Consider the following 13,304-nt stretch of genomic DNA (forward strand, 5'->3'; position numbering starts at 1 on the left):
AATATTAGAGATTTTTCACACCAATATATATACAGTATATAGATGTGCATCTGATGAGGAAAGTTTTGTGAGGCTGCGATGAACTTTTGTTATATATCTGTACAGTATTGGATGTGGGAAGTGTTCAGCAGCAACAAACACTCTTGTTTTTTTTTTTTTTATTGTTTTTTTTTTTTTTTTCTTTGGATGCATTTTTAGTGGTGATAATGCATCGGATTCTTACAAACACAATTACTGTTGATTAGATTTCTTAACACTAATCGTAATTGTAATATTTTTTCTAATAATTTTTTTTCAGTTCCAGTCAGTGCCAGAAGGACCCTTTCCTCCTCCCACTCCTAAATATTACTATGGTTTAGTCTCTTTGAATAAGGTAAGTACCTGATTTATATAAATATATGGCTATGATGGAAGCCAAGTGCTGTACTTTAAAAATACATTATCAAAATATAAATCACAGACTTTTATAGTGCATTTTAATTGCGCAAACAATAATAAAAATTACAACTCCATATAGATAAGTTCATGTGAAATGTAAAAGTTTTATATAAAAAATAAAAAAAAACACTGTATGAAAATCCGGCATCTGCTGATGTAACATATGAAGCAATGTCACAACCGTGACAAATAGGGCAGCCAGTGACAATCTCCTCCACAAACCACAGACCTCTTACCAGATGACAAGACCCCTAAAGTGTATGAGGTCAGTGATTAGGTCATGACCAGATTAAAAGAAAAGGCCCCACATAATGTAATACAGTTTTTCTTATTTTTTTAAATCCTCCTTTTTTTATTTTTAAAATGATACAAGCACAAAATATGGAAGCACAGCCACCCTGCTCGGCGTGCATCATGGCATCAGATCATTTGCTCATCCCGATGCGTTTCGTCGTTTACTCCGACTGATGTGTTTGATGTCATCAGGGGACAGGAACACATGATCAGACAACACCAAAGCCAGTTATAAAAACCCAGACAGAGTCCTTTAGGAAACAAACCACTCCAGTTGCTGGCTCGTCAAAAATAAACTTTCCCTTTTTAATGTTGAATCTGTTTTTATTAAGTTTAAAACATTCTTGAACAATAACGAATAAACACAGGCAAAGAATAACACAATTCCAATGAGTGTACAAGTATACATTAAGATCGGAAGAACAATAAAAGAACATTATCACCAGTGGCGGCCCGTGCGCCGCCGCCCCCCCCCATCCATGCGCCCGGCCCCCTTTCAGGATGGATTCCTATGGGGGGGGGGGGGAGGGGGTGGTACTTTTTGAAGCACCTGATTAGAGCCAGAGGCTCTAATAGGCTTCAAAATAGGGTGGGCTCGGGGCATAGAGAGTGCGCCCTGATCCCACCCATATGTGTGACGATAGCGAATTAATTTTCACTATTTTCACACTAACCTTCCTCCCTGCCAATCAGGAGGCAGGGCGTCAGACCTGTTTCCTGATTGGCCAAAGCGCCAGGCCACCCTATGGGATGCCTGGCGCTTAGGAAGAGGAGCGGAGGACTTGGAGACGCACTCTGGAGCAGAGGTCGCGGTAAGTGCAACAATGTCAGAGCCACGCGCAGGGGGGGGGGTTGGATTGTGCTGCCAGAGCCACAAGCCCCGCGAGTGGCGCGGGGGGGGTCGGTGGGCACAGTGGCTGCATATGATGGGCACAACAGTGGCTGCATATAAGAGGCACAACAGTGGCTGCATATGAGAGGCACAACAGTGGCTGCGTTTGACGGGCACAAGTGGCTGCGTATGACGGGCAAAAGTGGCTGCGTTTGATGGGCAAAAGTGGCTGCGTATGACGGGCAAAAGTGGCTGCGTATGACGGGCAACAGTGGCTGCGTATGACGGGCAACAGTGGCTGCGTATGACGGGCAAAAGTGGCTGCGTATGACGGGCAAAAGTGGCTGCGTATGACGGGCAAAAGTGGCTGCGTATGACGGGCAAAAGTGGCTGCGTATGACGGGCAAAAGTGGCTGCGTATGACGGGCAAAAGTGGCTGCGTATGACGGGCACACATGGCTGCGTATGATGGGCACACATGACTGCATATGATGGGCACAGTGGGGCTGCAATTGATGGGGGGGGGGGGTCAGTATTTTTCAGTTTGTTTGCGCCCCCACAAAAATTTTGAGCACCAGCCGCCACTGTGTATCCCATAAGCAGAATCAATTATATGTCATTAAGGCATGGAGAAATAAGTGAAGTAATGGTATATCAAGTAATCAGTAGTCCACCAGAAACAAAGGTGTATAAAAAAGAAAAAACAAGGCTCAACATATATGCCCTGAAAATGTGGTGGCACTACCGGTAAAATCGCCATAATCTTATAAAGGTAAGAAAGGAGGCGGAGAAGAAGAGAAGCGAGAAAAAAAAAAAAAAAAAAAAGGAAAGGGTGGGTGGGGGGGAGTGAGGAGAGGGTATATCAAGCTACTCATGAGAGGGCCCAGGGGATACAGCATTAGCTATACCCGATACAAAAGAATCAAAATCAGAGGAGAACCGGAAGTGTAACCAAACAGTCCACATAATAGTGTGGGACTCACTTTTATCAGTAGCCCACGCTACCGTCCGTTCTATATGTTCGATCCTGTCCACTTCACAGGCCCAATCAGCTAGAGAGGGGACCACCGGTTGATGCCAAGGTCTAGCAATAACAGAACGGGCAGCTGTCAGCAAATGGCGAATTAAGCTTTTTGATTGGCTTGTAGGATCCCGGCAACATAGATAGGACCGTTAAGCGGGGTTCATTGGGATATTTTTCCCCTACAGTTTTGTCATAGAGTTAGAGGATCCCAAAAGCGGGGAAACGCATGAGTACATACCCCAAATGTGTGTAATGGTGCCGGGGGCCCGCAAGCATCTCTAGCATATGTCCGATACATTAGGATCCAATTTATGTAGAATAGTGGGGCAGCCATACCACCTAGAGAAAATACGATCATTCCGCTCTTGGGCATGAGATGAGATAGATAATGTAAAAGAAAGCGCCAGTGTTTTGCCCTTGGGCTGTTTTTCTTTATTGAGGCAGTTAAACTATGTTAGTTCTGAATGTATAGCGGCCCTGCGAGGCAAATCGGGCGGAGCAGGTATGTTGCCTCGTGTATTTTTGTTATGATAATTTATGAAAATTTGAATAAAAAGAAGTTTAAATAAAAAAAATTAAAAAAAGTCAGCAGCTACAAAAAAGTGTAGCTGCAGACTTTTAATAAACGCACACCTGTCCCACGGTCCAGCGATGCGGCCGCATGAAGCCTCGGTCATCTCCCTCTCCTCTCTGGCGATGGCGGCATTGCAAGGGTGGGCACCTGGCTGTGACAGCTTGCGGCTTCACAGCCAGGTGCTCACTGTGCATGCGCAAGTCACGCTGCGCCTTCTCAGTAGCCAGGCAATCTTCTGGGACCTGTGAAGTGTCCCAGAGGATTGCAGGGAGGGAGGGAGGGAAGGGGAGAGGAGTCATCACCTAGGCGGCATGAGTGGAAGTGGGAGCTGGGTACCTGTCAAGACTCAGTACCCGCCCCCCCCCCCCCCCCCAAAAAAAAATGACATGCAAATGTAGCATGTAAGAGGGTGAGGAGTGCTTAAAGCAGAAGTTCCACTTTTGGGTGGAACTCCGATTTAAGACGTGTGGGGTCTTTATTATGCACTAGGGAATAATGCCTAGAAAGGCCATGACCCTTGAGCTCCTTGTTAACATTTGCAATGTGCTCATTGGCCGTAGTTTGCAGTGCTCGTGGGGCCCTTCCAATTTACTATAGGGCTCTGCAGTACATAAACACGATTCCATGTGGAGTAAGTTATAAATTCACAAATAATATAAGAATGTACAGTGACTTGGAGTTTAAAGAAGAGGCCCTAGACGTGTTAGAACTAGTGCATTTTCACATCCCACATCTTATACAAGGGAAGAAGCCACACAGTCCTTTAAACAGTCTGGGCTATTTTAGGTTTCTCTACCAGGCTTGGGGGCTACTCTATCCCTAAGGAAGGGCACGTTCTTGAAGAGAATGGTAGAACTATCTGGTAAAACCGGGCTCAGTTTTGTCATTTTTCAGAATGTGTCAAAGCCTATTAATTAAATTATTGACCCTATAATGCTGAGTGGAAAATATAGTAATTATCGGCCATACAGAATTATCGTTCCTCTGTGGTGGTCTACGATCGCCCAACAAATGTTAAATATTTCATGAAATCTATTTTCTCATCCACTTGACTTTGTTCATAGCCCTTTTTCTAGTAATCGCATATGGCTATGTTGTTTTTTATTTTTACACTGGTATCCTTATTGGTCTTTTAAATACACAGATTGGTGATCTTGTGGATCTTTTAGAGGTTTTCTCGAGAGGTGACCCCTTTGTGACCCAATACCCAATTACCTTTGAGGATATGAAACAGGTAAGGTCTGCATTTTTGCTGTGTGTGTATATATAATAAATAATCTTTGCTAAACTCAACTAATTTGTCCCCTGTCCTGTCTCAGGTTTTTGGATTTGTATGGTATAGGACCAGCCTACCCTCAGACATCCCGATCCTCACTCCTCTCTCATCACAAGTTAATGGCATCCATGACCGAGCGTACATTTCAGTTGGCGGGGTAATAAGTCGTCACTGTGTTATTATCTCTTATAAATCTATTTATAGATCAATGCTACAGAACATTTTAAGTGAAATAACAGATCATTTTATATCTGTACTGGTGCCTACATTGTTGGATGCCAGGTATGACATTTATTGCATACTTACATTGGTCCAGCTTGGCACAATGTAAGAATGCATATTTCATAACAGAGAGCTGCTGGGGAAGCTGACAATCTGTTTTGTAGTCAGCACTACTACAGTGATGGCAGAGATCTTACCCAGTCCTAGGCCGAGCGCCTTCCCCTCTGCACAATGACTACAAGGGGTCACTGGCTTGGCACTATCACCATTCATAGAATGCCTTGTATTTTTTTTTCAATGATTGGAAAAGGTGGAGAGGAGGGGCATTGATCTCATGATCATCACATTCTTCAGAGAACACATTGTATTCATTGAAAAAAATAAAGTATTTCATATGAAGTGTGGGATGGGCCAATGCTTCATACGTAATAGGCTATCATAGTCCAGGCCAGACTTCACCAAAATTATACGTACAGTTATACCTACTTGATGATCTTCCTTCCAATCAAGTATAGTCAGTTGCCTCAAATGGCCCATTGTTCGAGGTTCCAACCAGGGAAGGTAGTGAATGAGGAGATCAGATTGCCCTACTTGGCGCCTGTTTCACACCTCTTCTAATTCCTCCTCTCTTATTGGCCAGCACATCCAATTTAAATTGGTTGGATACAGTTGTAGATTCATGTCCATTGAGAATGTCCTCCTGAAAAACTGAAAGATGTTCATGAGATGTTCCCACAAAACCAAAATCAGTCATATTTTGGTTTTGGACTCTTATGCCCCGTACACACATTTCCGACAACAAAACTGTGGAATTTTATTGGAAGGTTGTTGGCTCCGACTTGTCTTGCATACACACGGTCACACAAATGTTGGCCAACAATTACATCTGTAGTGACGTACTACGTGGTTTTTCAGCTCTTTTGCGCCACCCTTTGGGCTCCTTCTACTAATTTCGTGTTAGTTTTCTTTTTGCGTTTTTCATTTAGCGCTATTATTATTATTATTCTTGATATCACTTGAAAAAAAAAAGCCTTTGAAAATTCGTTTGCAATAACTCCATCAGTATCACCAGCAAAGCAGCTTCGTTATTATCCCATTAAAGAAGAAGAGAATTGTGCGCTGCATTTGGAGATTTCAAAATTTGCCACGAATGTTAATTCTCCATTACGAACGCTAGTTTACAAGACCTGCCGCTTCTGAGCATGTGTGAACTTTTGTGCGATGGACTTGTGTACACACGACGGAATTTACGATATTGCCGGAAAATTTGAGAACCTGCTAGCAAACATTTGTTGGCGGAAAGTCCGACAGCAAATGTTCGATGGAGCGTACACACGGTCGGACTTTCCGAAAACACGCTCACATCCAACATTTCCCGTCGGGAAATCCGACTGTGTGTACGCGGCATTAGAGTTAATAAATTTGGGGATGATGGCATGGACTTTAAAAAAAAAAAAATAAATAAATTGTTAAGATCTGTGAGTAATTTTATGGTTTTATTGCTGTCTGTGCCCTCACTGGGAGATTCACCCTTAAGCCTCATACACCCGATCAGATTTTCTGACAACCGTTCGTCCGTTTTTTGTTGCATGCTAGTCTCATATCGAAAGTGAAGAGGTTACTCACCATATGAAAATTCTCGTAGAACAGAATTCAACCTCAGAAGTGACGTAATGTGTTGAATAGTTTTGTATGTATTAATTTGTTTCCAAGCATGTGTAGTCTTGCTCTTCCAATTTTTCTTCGTGCAAAAACCATGCTAATTAAACGAAAATCTGGTTTTCGTACAACAAAAATTTTATAGTCTGCATATCCAGCTTTTGTCTGATGAAAAACCGGAATATGCTGTCGAAAGCACCATACTAACGATCCAAAAAGTGGCAGATCGTTCATTCGGACAAAATTTTACTTCCGATTTTCGTATCGTGTGTACGGGGCCTTTACTGTTTTTCCTGATGACCATTATCTAGTGCAGTAGTCCCCAAACTGCGCCCCTTTGTCTGCCTTTATCTGGCCCTTGGGGCACTTTTCCTCCTACAGATACAAGACACTATTCCTCCCACTGGCACCAACAATGGGGGAAAATTCCGGTTACTGACATCAACAACGGGGCATTTCCATTGACACCAATGGTGGGACACCATTCCTCCCACTGACACCAGCGATGGGGTACTATTCCTCCCACTGACACCAATGATGGGGCACTATTCCTCCCACCGACACCAGCGATGGGGAACTATTCCTCCTACTGACACCAAGGCTAGGGCACTATTTCTGCCCCAGAATGCCAAAAATGCACTGTTTACTCCCACTGACCCCTGGACAATTTTTTCCCAATTGCCACAGTCCGGCCCTCCTGTAAAGGACTGTAAACTGGTCCTTTGTTTAGAAAGTTTAGAGACCCCTGATCCAGTGGGACAGAATGTGATGGGAAATCCACAATTATTTGCAGTCATCAGAAAAGTTCCAGTGAAAACTGTTTGAGGGGATTTTGGAGAGATTATCTCTTGAAAATGAAAAATAATTAAATTTGGCTTTAGATATTCTTGAAATTTTAGGGTTATGCCTGCAGTGCTTTATGGTGCCATATATTGTGAATCACACTCCAATGCACTATATACACCAGTGATCTCCAAACTGTGGCCCTTTGCCTGCCTTTGTCTGGCCTTTGAGGCACTATTCCTTCCACTGACACAAATGATCCTTAACTACTTCTCCCACTGACACCAATGATGAGGCACTATTCCTCCTACTAAAACCAATGATGTGCCATTGTTTACTCTCATTGATGTTTGGGCCTTTTCTACTTCCACTGGCCCAAGTCTGGCCCCACTAAAGCCTGAAGGACAGTAAATTGTCCCTTTGTAAAGTTTGGAGACCCCTGCACTATACATTAGTGAACAATGCACAAGAGGGCACCGCAATGCTGTGGTGGAAAAAAAATTTAAAAAAAGGGTCATGTTTCTAATCCATGGTAGATGGCATTTTGTGAGGATCAAACCCAGAACTCCATTGCTGCAAATCAATATTGCTGGCCCAATCCATCCTTCGCTCCTGAATGAGGTATCACTAGCAATAAAAAGGAGAAGTATAGCCAAAAGGTATGTTGGCTGTACTTCTGGGGAAACGGCACTCCTGTGACCCATTATCAGCTGACAGCGGGCTAAGGGCTGCTGTTGACTGACGTGACAGTGGGTACAAGCTCTGAAAAGATTCGGACTATATGGTAAGGATCCACCCAGATGCCTGGACTGGTACCTCTCCCAGCGAGCCACTGAGAACCTGAGCCAGCCTCTCCCGGGCCATCCACAAGCCAGCGCTCCATTAAGTACTGGAGGGGCAGAGCAGAGAGCCGGTGACTTAGTCACTGGCTCACTGAAGGCTGAGAACCGAGTGATCAGTGGTCTATGATCACCCCATTCTCAGTCTTAGAGCTGGCGAGGGATTGATGCTGCTTCCACCTAGGTGAGTATAGGTGTTTTTTTTTTTTTTTTCTTTCAAGCCCATACTTCTCTTTGAACAAGCAAAGATCTGGCTTGGTCTGTCTTCTCTAGGGACGATAACTTTGCCTGTCAGTAATCCGCAACAGGGATTCCCGGATCTGTGTGGCTACACTCAAGAAACTGGGACCAGACTGTGTATGTTTTAAGTGACATTTATTTACAGTGAAAGAAAAACCATCCAAACACCAGCACACTGCAAACATAATATAAGCGAACCAAAAACCCAGTGACAGAATACTTGACTAATAAACCTAACAAAGCCTAAAAACTAACTATATACAAAAGGGGTAACAAAACTGGGCAAAGGAGCAAGGCAGAGCAGGAACAAGGCAGCAGGGTACAGGGCAGAAGCAATATTAGGATAAATGGCAATAGGATCCGGCAGCAGCAAAATAGTGGAGCGAGAGGGACTAATAGGGGAGGACCTAAATACCCTCCCAGCAGCCAGTATTAGGTGAAAACTGATTACTGGGGTCTAAATTGTGTGTATGTAACAATCAGCGCCACCCCTAACTATCACTAAAGTGCAAAATAACAAAATGACATATAAACAATCCTGTAAATAAATATATCAAAATGCTGCAGCTGCTGTACACTGTTAGTGAATTCACCTCACTATACAAAAAAGTAAAAATAATATATATATATGTATGTATGTATGTGCAGCGCTACTATCATGATAAAGTAAATCTAGTATCAATAAGATGTGCATCAATAACACAATATGCTCATGACAATCTCCCATTAAATAAAGTTCATAAGTGAATATATATGTGTGTGACTTCTTGATTGCTGTGAACATCCGTTTATATCATTCACCATCGTGCTCTATAGACAATGCTTGGTTGTGCACACCAGCACCAGCCGTTATGCCTGCTCACATCAACAATGAGCCAGACAGACTCAGATATAAATCTTTACTCCCCCCTCCTCTACAATCTCCCTCATCCACAATCGATCAGCTGTTCAACGTCAGCCCTCTTTAGCGTCAACAACCCCCCTGAGTGATTGCAGTGGGTAAAGAATTGATCTCTCCTACACACTCCTCCTTTAACTCTCTTCCACTTTAGGGATATCGCTCCAATATCATACAATCACAGCACATAGTGCTTTCCGTTTTAAAATGTATTAAAATAACCCAGCTAAAAAGACACTTACAAGTTAATTGAATTTAACTCGCATATATACAATTTAAATTCGTGCACTCGCTCACCACTGTGGCTGCCTGATGTCACGGGCTCGGCTCCTCCCCTCCTAGATGTAGGGGAGCCTGTGATGTCACACAGCCACGGTAGTGAGCGATTGGACGCATTTGAATTGTATACATGCAAGTTTTATTCAATTATCTTGTAAGTGTCTTTTTAGCATTAATACATTTTAAAATGGAGAGCACTATGCATCCTGTGATTGCATGATATTGGAGCAGTTAGTTGAGCAGTAAAACCAGATCTAATGCCGCGTACACACGCAGGGCTGGTGCAAGGATTTTTGACACCCTAGGCGAAACCTCATTTTGCCACCCCCGTTGGCTCCACCCCTTACTCCACCCCCTTTGCCCCGCCCATGGAACAGAAGGCGCCGCTATACAGGAAGCATCGGCTCTCCTTCCTCTAGCGCTGGCTCCAGTGCTGGGCTGCACCTCTAATTACACTACCAGTCGGACTGAGTTAGTTACATGCTGCAGCCTGCAGAGCATGCAAACCCGGAGGGAAACCAGCAGCAGCCTGGGCGCCCCTAGGCAGCAGTACGCCCTAGGCGGCTGCCTAGTTTGCCTAGTGGTAGCACCGGCCCCGTACACACAAGCGGACTTTACGGCAGACTTTGCCCGGCGGACGGGATTTCGTCGGACAATTCGATCGTGTGTGGGCTCCAGTGGACTTTGTTTTCTCAAACGTTGGACGGACTTAGATTTGAAACATGTTTTAAATCTATCCGTCGAACTCCAGTCCGGTCGAAAAGTCCGCTCGTCTGTACGATAGTTCGACGGACAAAAACCGATGCTAGGGCAGCTATTGGCTACTGGCTATAAACTTCCTTGTTTTAGTCCGGTCGTACGTCATCACGTACGAATTCGACGGACTTTGGTGGATCGTGTGTAGGCAAGTCCGTTCATTCGGAAAGTCCGTCATAAAGTCCGTCAAAGTCCGCCGGGCAAAGTCTGCCGTAAAGTCCGCTCGTGTGTACGCGGCATAAGAAGTGTCTTTAGTCACCAATGTAAACTAGATTAGCTAGTGCCTAGTAAAGGATTAGAGTCAATAGGGGAGATGCAACTGTCCCATAGATAAGGTTTGCTGTGTAGACCAACAGTAAGAGAACACAACCCTGTTTATTTGCACCAGCAAGATGGAAAATAGTTTTTTTTTTATTGCCCATATTTCCCATGTAAGCTTGTATTCACTTTTCTTTACACAGCGATTCTGTGGTGTGCTGGAGAGAGACAGCCTCAGGGATGTTAATGTGACGGGGATCGCAGGAGAATGGCTGGATGTTCTGGTGGAAAATATGGGGAGGATCAATTTTGGGGCAGATGTGAATGATTTCAAGGTAAAGAGAATGACATCACTTTCCTTCTACTATGAACACACGACTGAAAAGGAAGCACATTTATCGTCCTTTTTACTAGCAGTGTGTGGACAGCAGTCCATGTATTTTTTATGGCACATCAATGTTTTTTTTTGTTCTAGGGTTTGGTGGGAAACCTGACTCTGGGGGGAGACATCCTCAGACATTGGGTGGTGTACTCACTCGATATAGATGGCCCAATCGCAGCAGGCTGGCCGCACGTCTCAGATAATCACATTTGGATGAATGCAAATTTGCAGAACAGAAGTGGTCCGACCTTCTACAGCGGAACGTTTCAAATCAGTGCGGTGGGAGACACGTTCCTAAAACTTCCCAAATGGAAAAAGGTAAAAAAAAAAAAAAAAAAAAAGGAAACCATCAGCCTCTGATCAGAAATATGATCATTTTACTAAAATATACTGTAGATCACTCCTGCGGTTTAGGGAAAGACAACTGTGCAGCATAGAAAATTCTGTTCATTTTCAATATCTAAAAGATAAACCATAGAGCAACAAAAACTAAAAATGTAGTAAAAGTGCAACTTACAGTTCACCCTCGGCAGAGAATTAGTATGCAGATGATGGCCCGGTAGATTTTTCAAGTCTGACATAACAGAGCAGATTCACACTGTTGCTTTGCAGTAATTTGCATGTTATGTCAATGAACATTATGCATGTTTGTGTGATGTGGTGCCATTCATTCCAAACGACACCCCGATGCTCACAGCGATACACAGTAACGCACTTCTGCATATCTTGACGAGTTGCATTGATAAAATCGGTGCAAGTTTTTTTTTTTTTTGCGCGGGGATCTTTTAATATCAATAGATTATTGTATTGGTACATGGCACATGCCAAAGATGTAGCACATGATGTGGTTCATCTTGCACATGCATTGTGAGCCAATACACTCCTCTGTTAAAATGTTAAAAAACAAAAAACAGTCTTGTTCCTAAAGATTTGCAAGATCTCAGTTTAGGAATGAGAGCTCCATGGAAGGTACTAGTGCTGTAGCCATCCCAGGGGACATCTGTGAGGCCCTGGCCACGTCACCAGTGCCTAAGAAGAACCAGAAAGTTGGAACACACAAAAGGTTAAAAAAAACAAAAAAATATTTTGTTAACCAACGGACAGTTGGATGATTTCACATCAGCAGTCAGAGCTGCATTCTGATGTGAAATTTAGTGAAAGGTCCGCTTTAATTCAATTGGGTTGTCAAATGTGCCAAAATGCAAAAAGAAGGGACCACTTTTAGTAAAGCCGTGCACTACAATGTAGCTTAACGCACTATGCAGTCAATGGGTTTAACCCTTTCATGCCTAAACCTATTTCGGACATTTGTTGCTTAAAGTTAAAATCCATATTTTTTGCTAGAAAATTACTTAGAACCCCCAAACGTTATATCTATTTTTTTTAGCAGAGACCCTAGAGAATAAAATGACGATCGTCGCAATATTTTATGTCACACGATATTTGGCAGCGGTCTTTCAAACGCAATTTTTTGGGAAAAAAAGACACCTTTATGAATTAAAGAAAAAACTAAACAGTAAAGTTAGCCCAATTTTTTATATAATGTAAAAGAGGATGTTATAAATAGATACCAAACATGTCATGCTTTGAAACTGTGCACCCTTGTGGAATGATGACAAACTGTGGTACCTAAAAAATCTCCATAGGTGACCCTTTAAAAAAAATGTAACAGTTACCAGGTTAGAGTTACAGAGGAGATCTTTTGCTACAATTATTGCTCTCACTCCAACGATCGCGGCGATACTAAATGTGTGATTTGAACACAGTTTACATATGCGGCCTGACTTATTCATGCATTTTCTTTGCTGCGCGAGAATGCGGGGACACTGAATTTTTAAATTTTTTTTTATTATTTATTTGGGTTTTTTTTTTTTTTTACATTGTCCCTTTTTAAAAAATAAAAAAAATTCTGATCACTTTTATTGCTGTCACAAGGAATGTAAACATCCCTTGTGACAGTAATAGGTGGTGACAGGTAGAGGTCGACCGATATGGGACTTTCTCTGGCCGATGCCGATATTTAGAAATCGCGGTGGCCTATGGCCGATATATGATGCCGATATGTTAGGCCGATTTTTTTTTTTTTTTTAATTTTCCCTTCCTCTCATAAAATCTAACAGTTAGACCCCTTTCACACTGGGGCATTTTTCAGGCGCTTTTGGGCTAAAAATAGTGCCTGTAAAACGGCTCCCCTGCAGTCTCAGTGTGAGATCCCGAGTGCTTTCACACTGAGGCGATGTGCTGGCAGGATGTTAAAAAAAAATCCTGCAAGCGGCATCTTTGGAGCGGTGTATACCGCTCCTCCACCACTCCTGCCCATTGAAATGAATGCGCACTGCTGCCGAAGCGCCTGCAAAGCGTTTCGGCAGCGGCGCTTCAGGGGCACATTTCTCAGCTGCTAGCTGGGTTATAAGCGCCCTGCTAGCAGCCGAATAGCGCCGCTAAAATGACGGTACAGCGCCGCTAAAACTAGCAGCGTTTTACCGTCAACGCATGCCTGCTCCAGTGTGTAAGCAACCTTAAGTGATACAGAAATTTTTTTACATTTAA

The 13,304-nt window shown here is 43.2% G+C and overlaps 1 protein-coding gene across 2 annotated transcripts in view; it reads left to right on the top strand.

Annotated features, from left to right (window-relative positions):
* GLB1L (galactosidase beta 1 like) overlaps nt 1–13,304 on the top strand; it is a 54,926-nt gene that overhangs the window by 37,445 nt on the left and 4,177 nt on the right. For both annotated transcript variants that reach the window (XM_073634341.1, XM_073634342.1), the window contains 5 exons: nt 299–373; nt 4,307–4,396; nt 4,482–4,595; nt 10,576–10,707; nt 10,848–11,072. In XM_073634341.1, the coding sequence (XP_073490442.1) occupies nt 299–373; nt 4,307–4,396; nt 4,482–4,595; nt 10,576–10,707; nt 10,848–11,072 (636 nt within the window). The remainder of the gene's footprint in view (nt 1–298; nt 374–4,306; nt 4,397–4,481; nt 4,596–10,575; nt 10,708–10,847; nt 11,073–13,304) is intronic.

This window comes from Aquarana catesbeiana, linkage group LG06 (genome assembly GCF_042186555.1).
Source record: "Aquarana catesbeiana isolate 2022-GZ linkage group LG06, ASM4218655v1, whole genome shotgun sequence".
Taxonomy (NCBI): domain Eukaryota; kingdom Metazoa; phylum Chordata; class Amphibia; order Anura; family Ranidae; genus Aquarana; species Aquarana catesbeiana.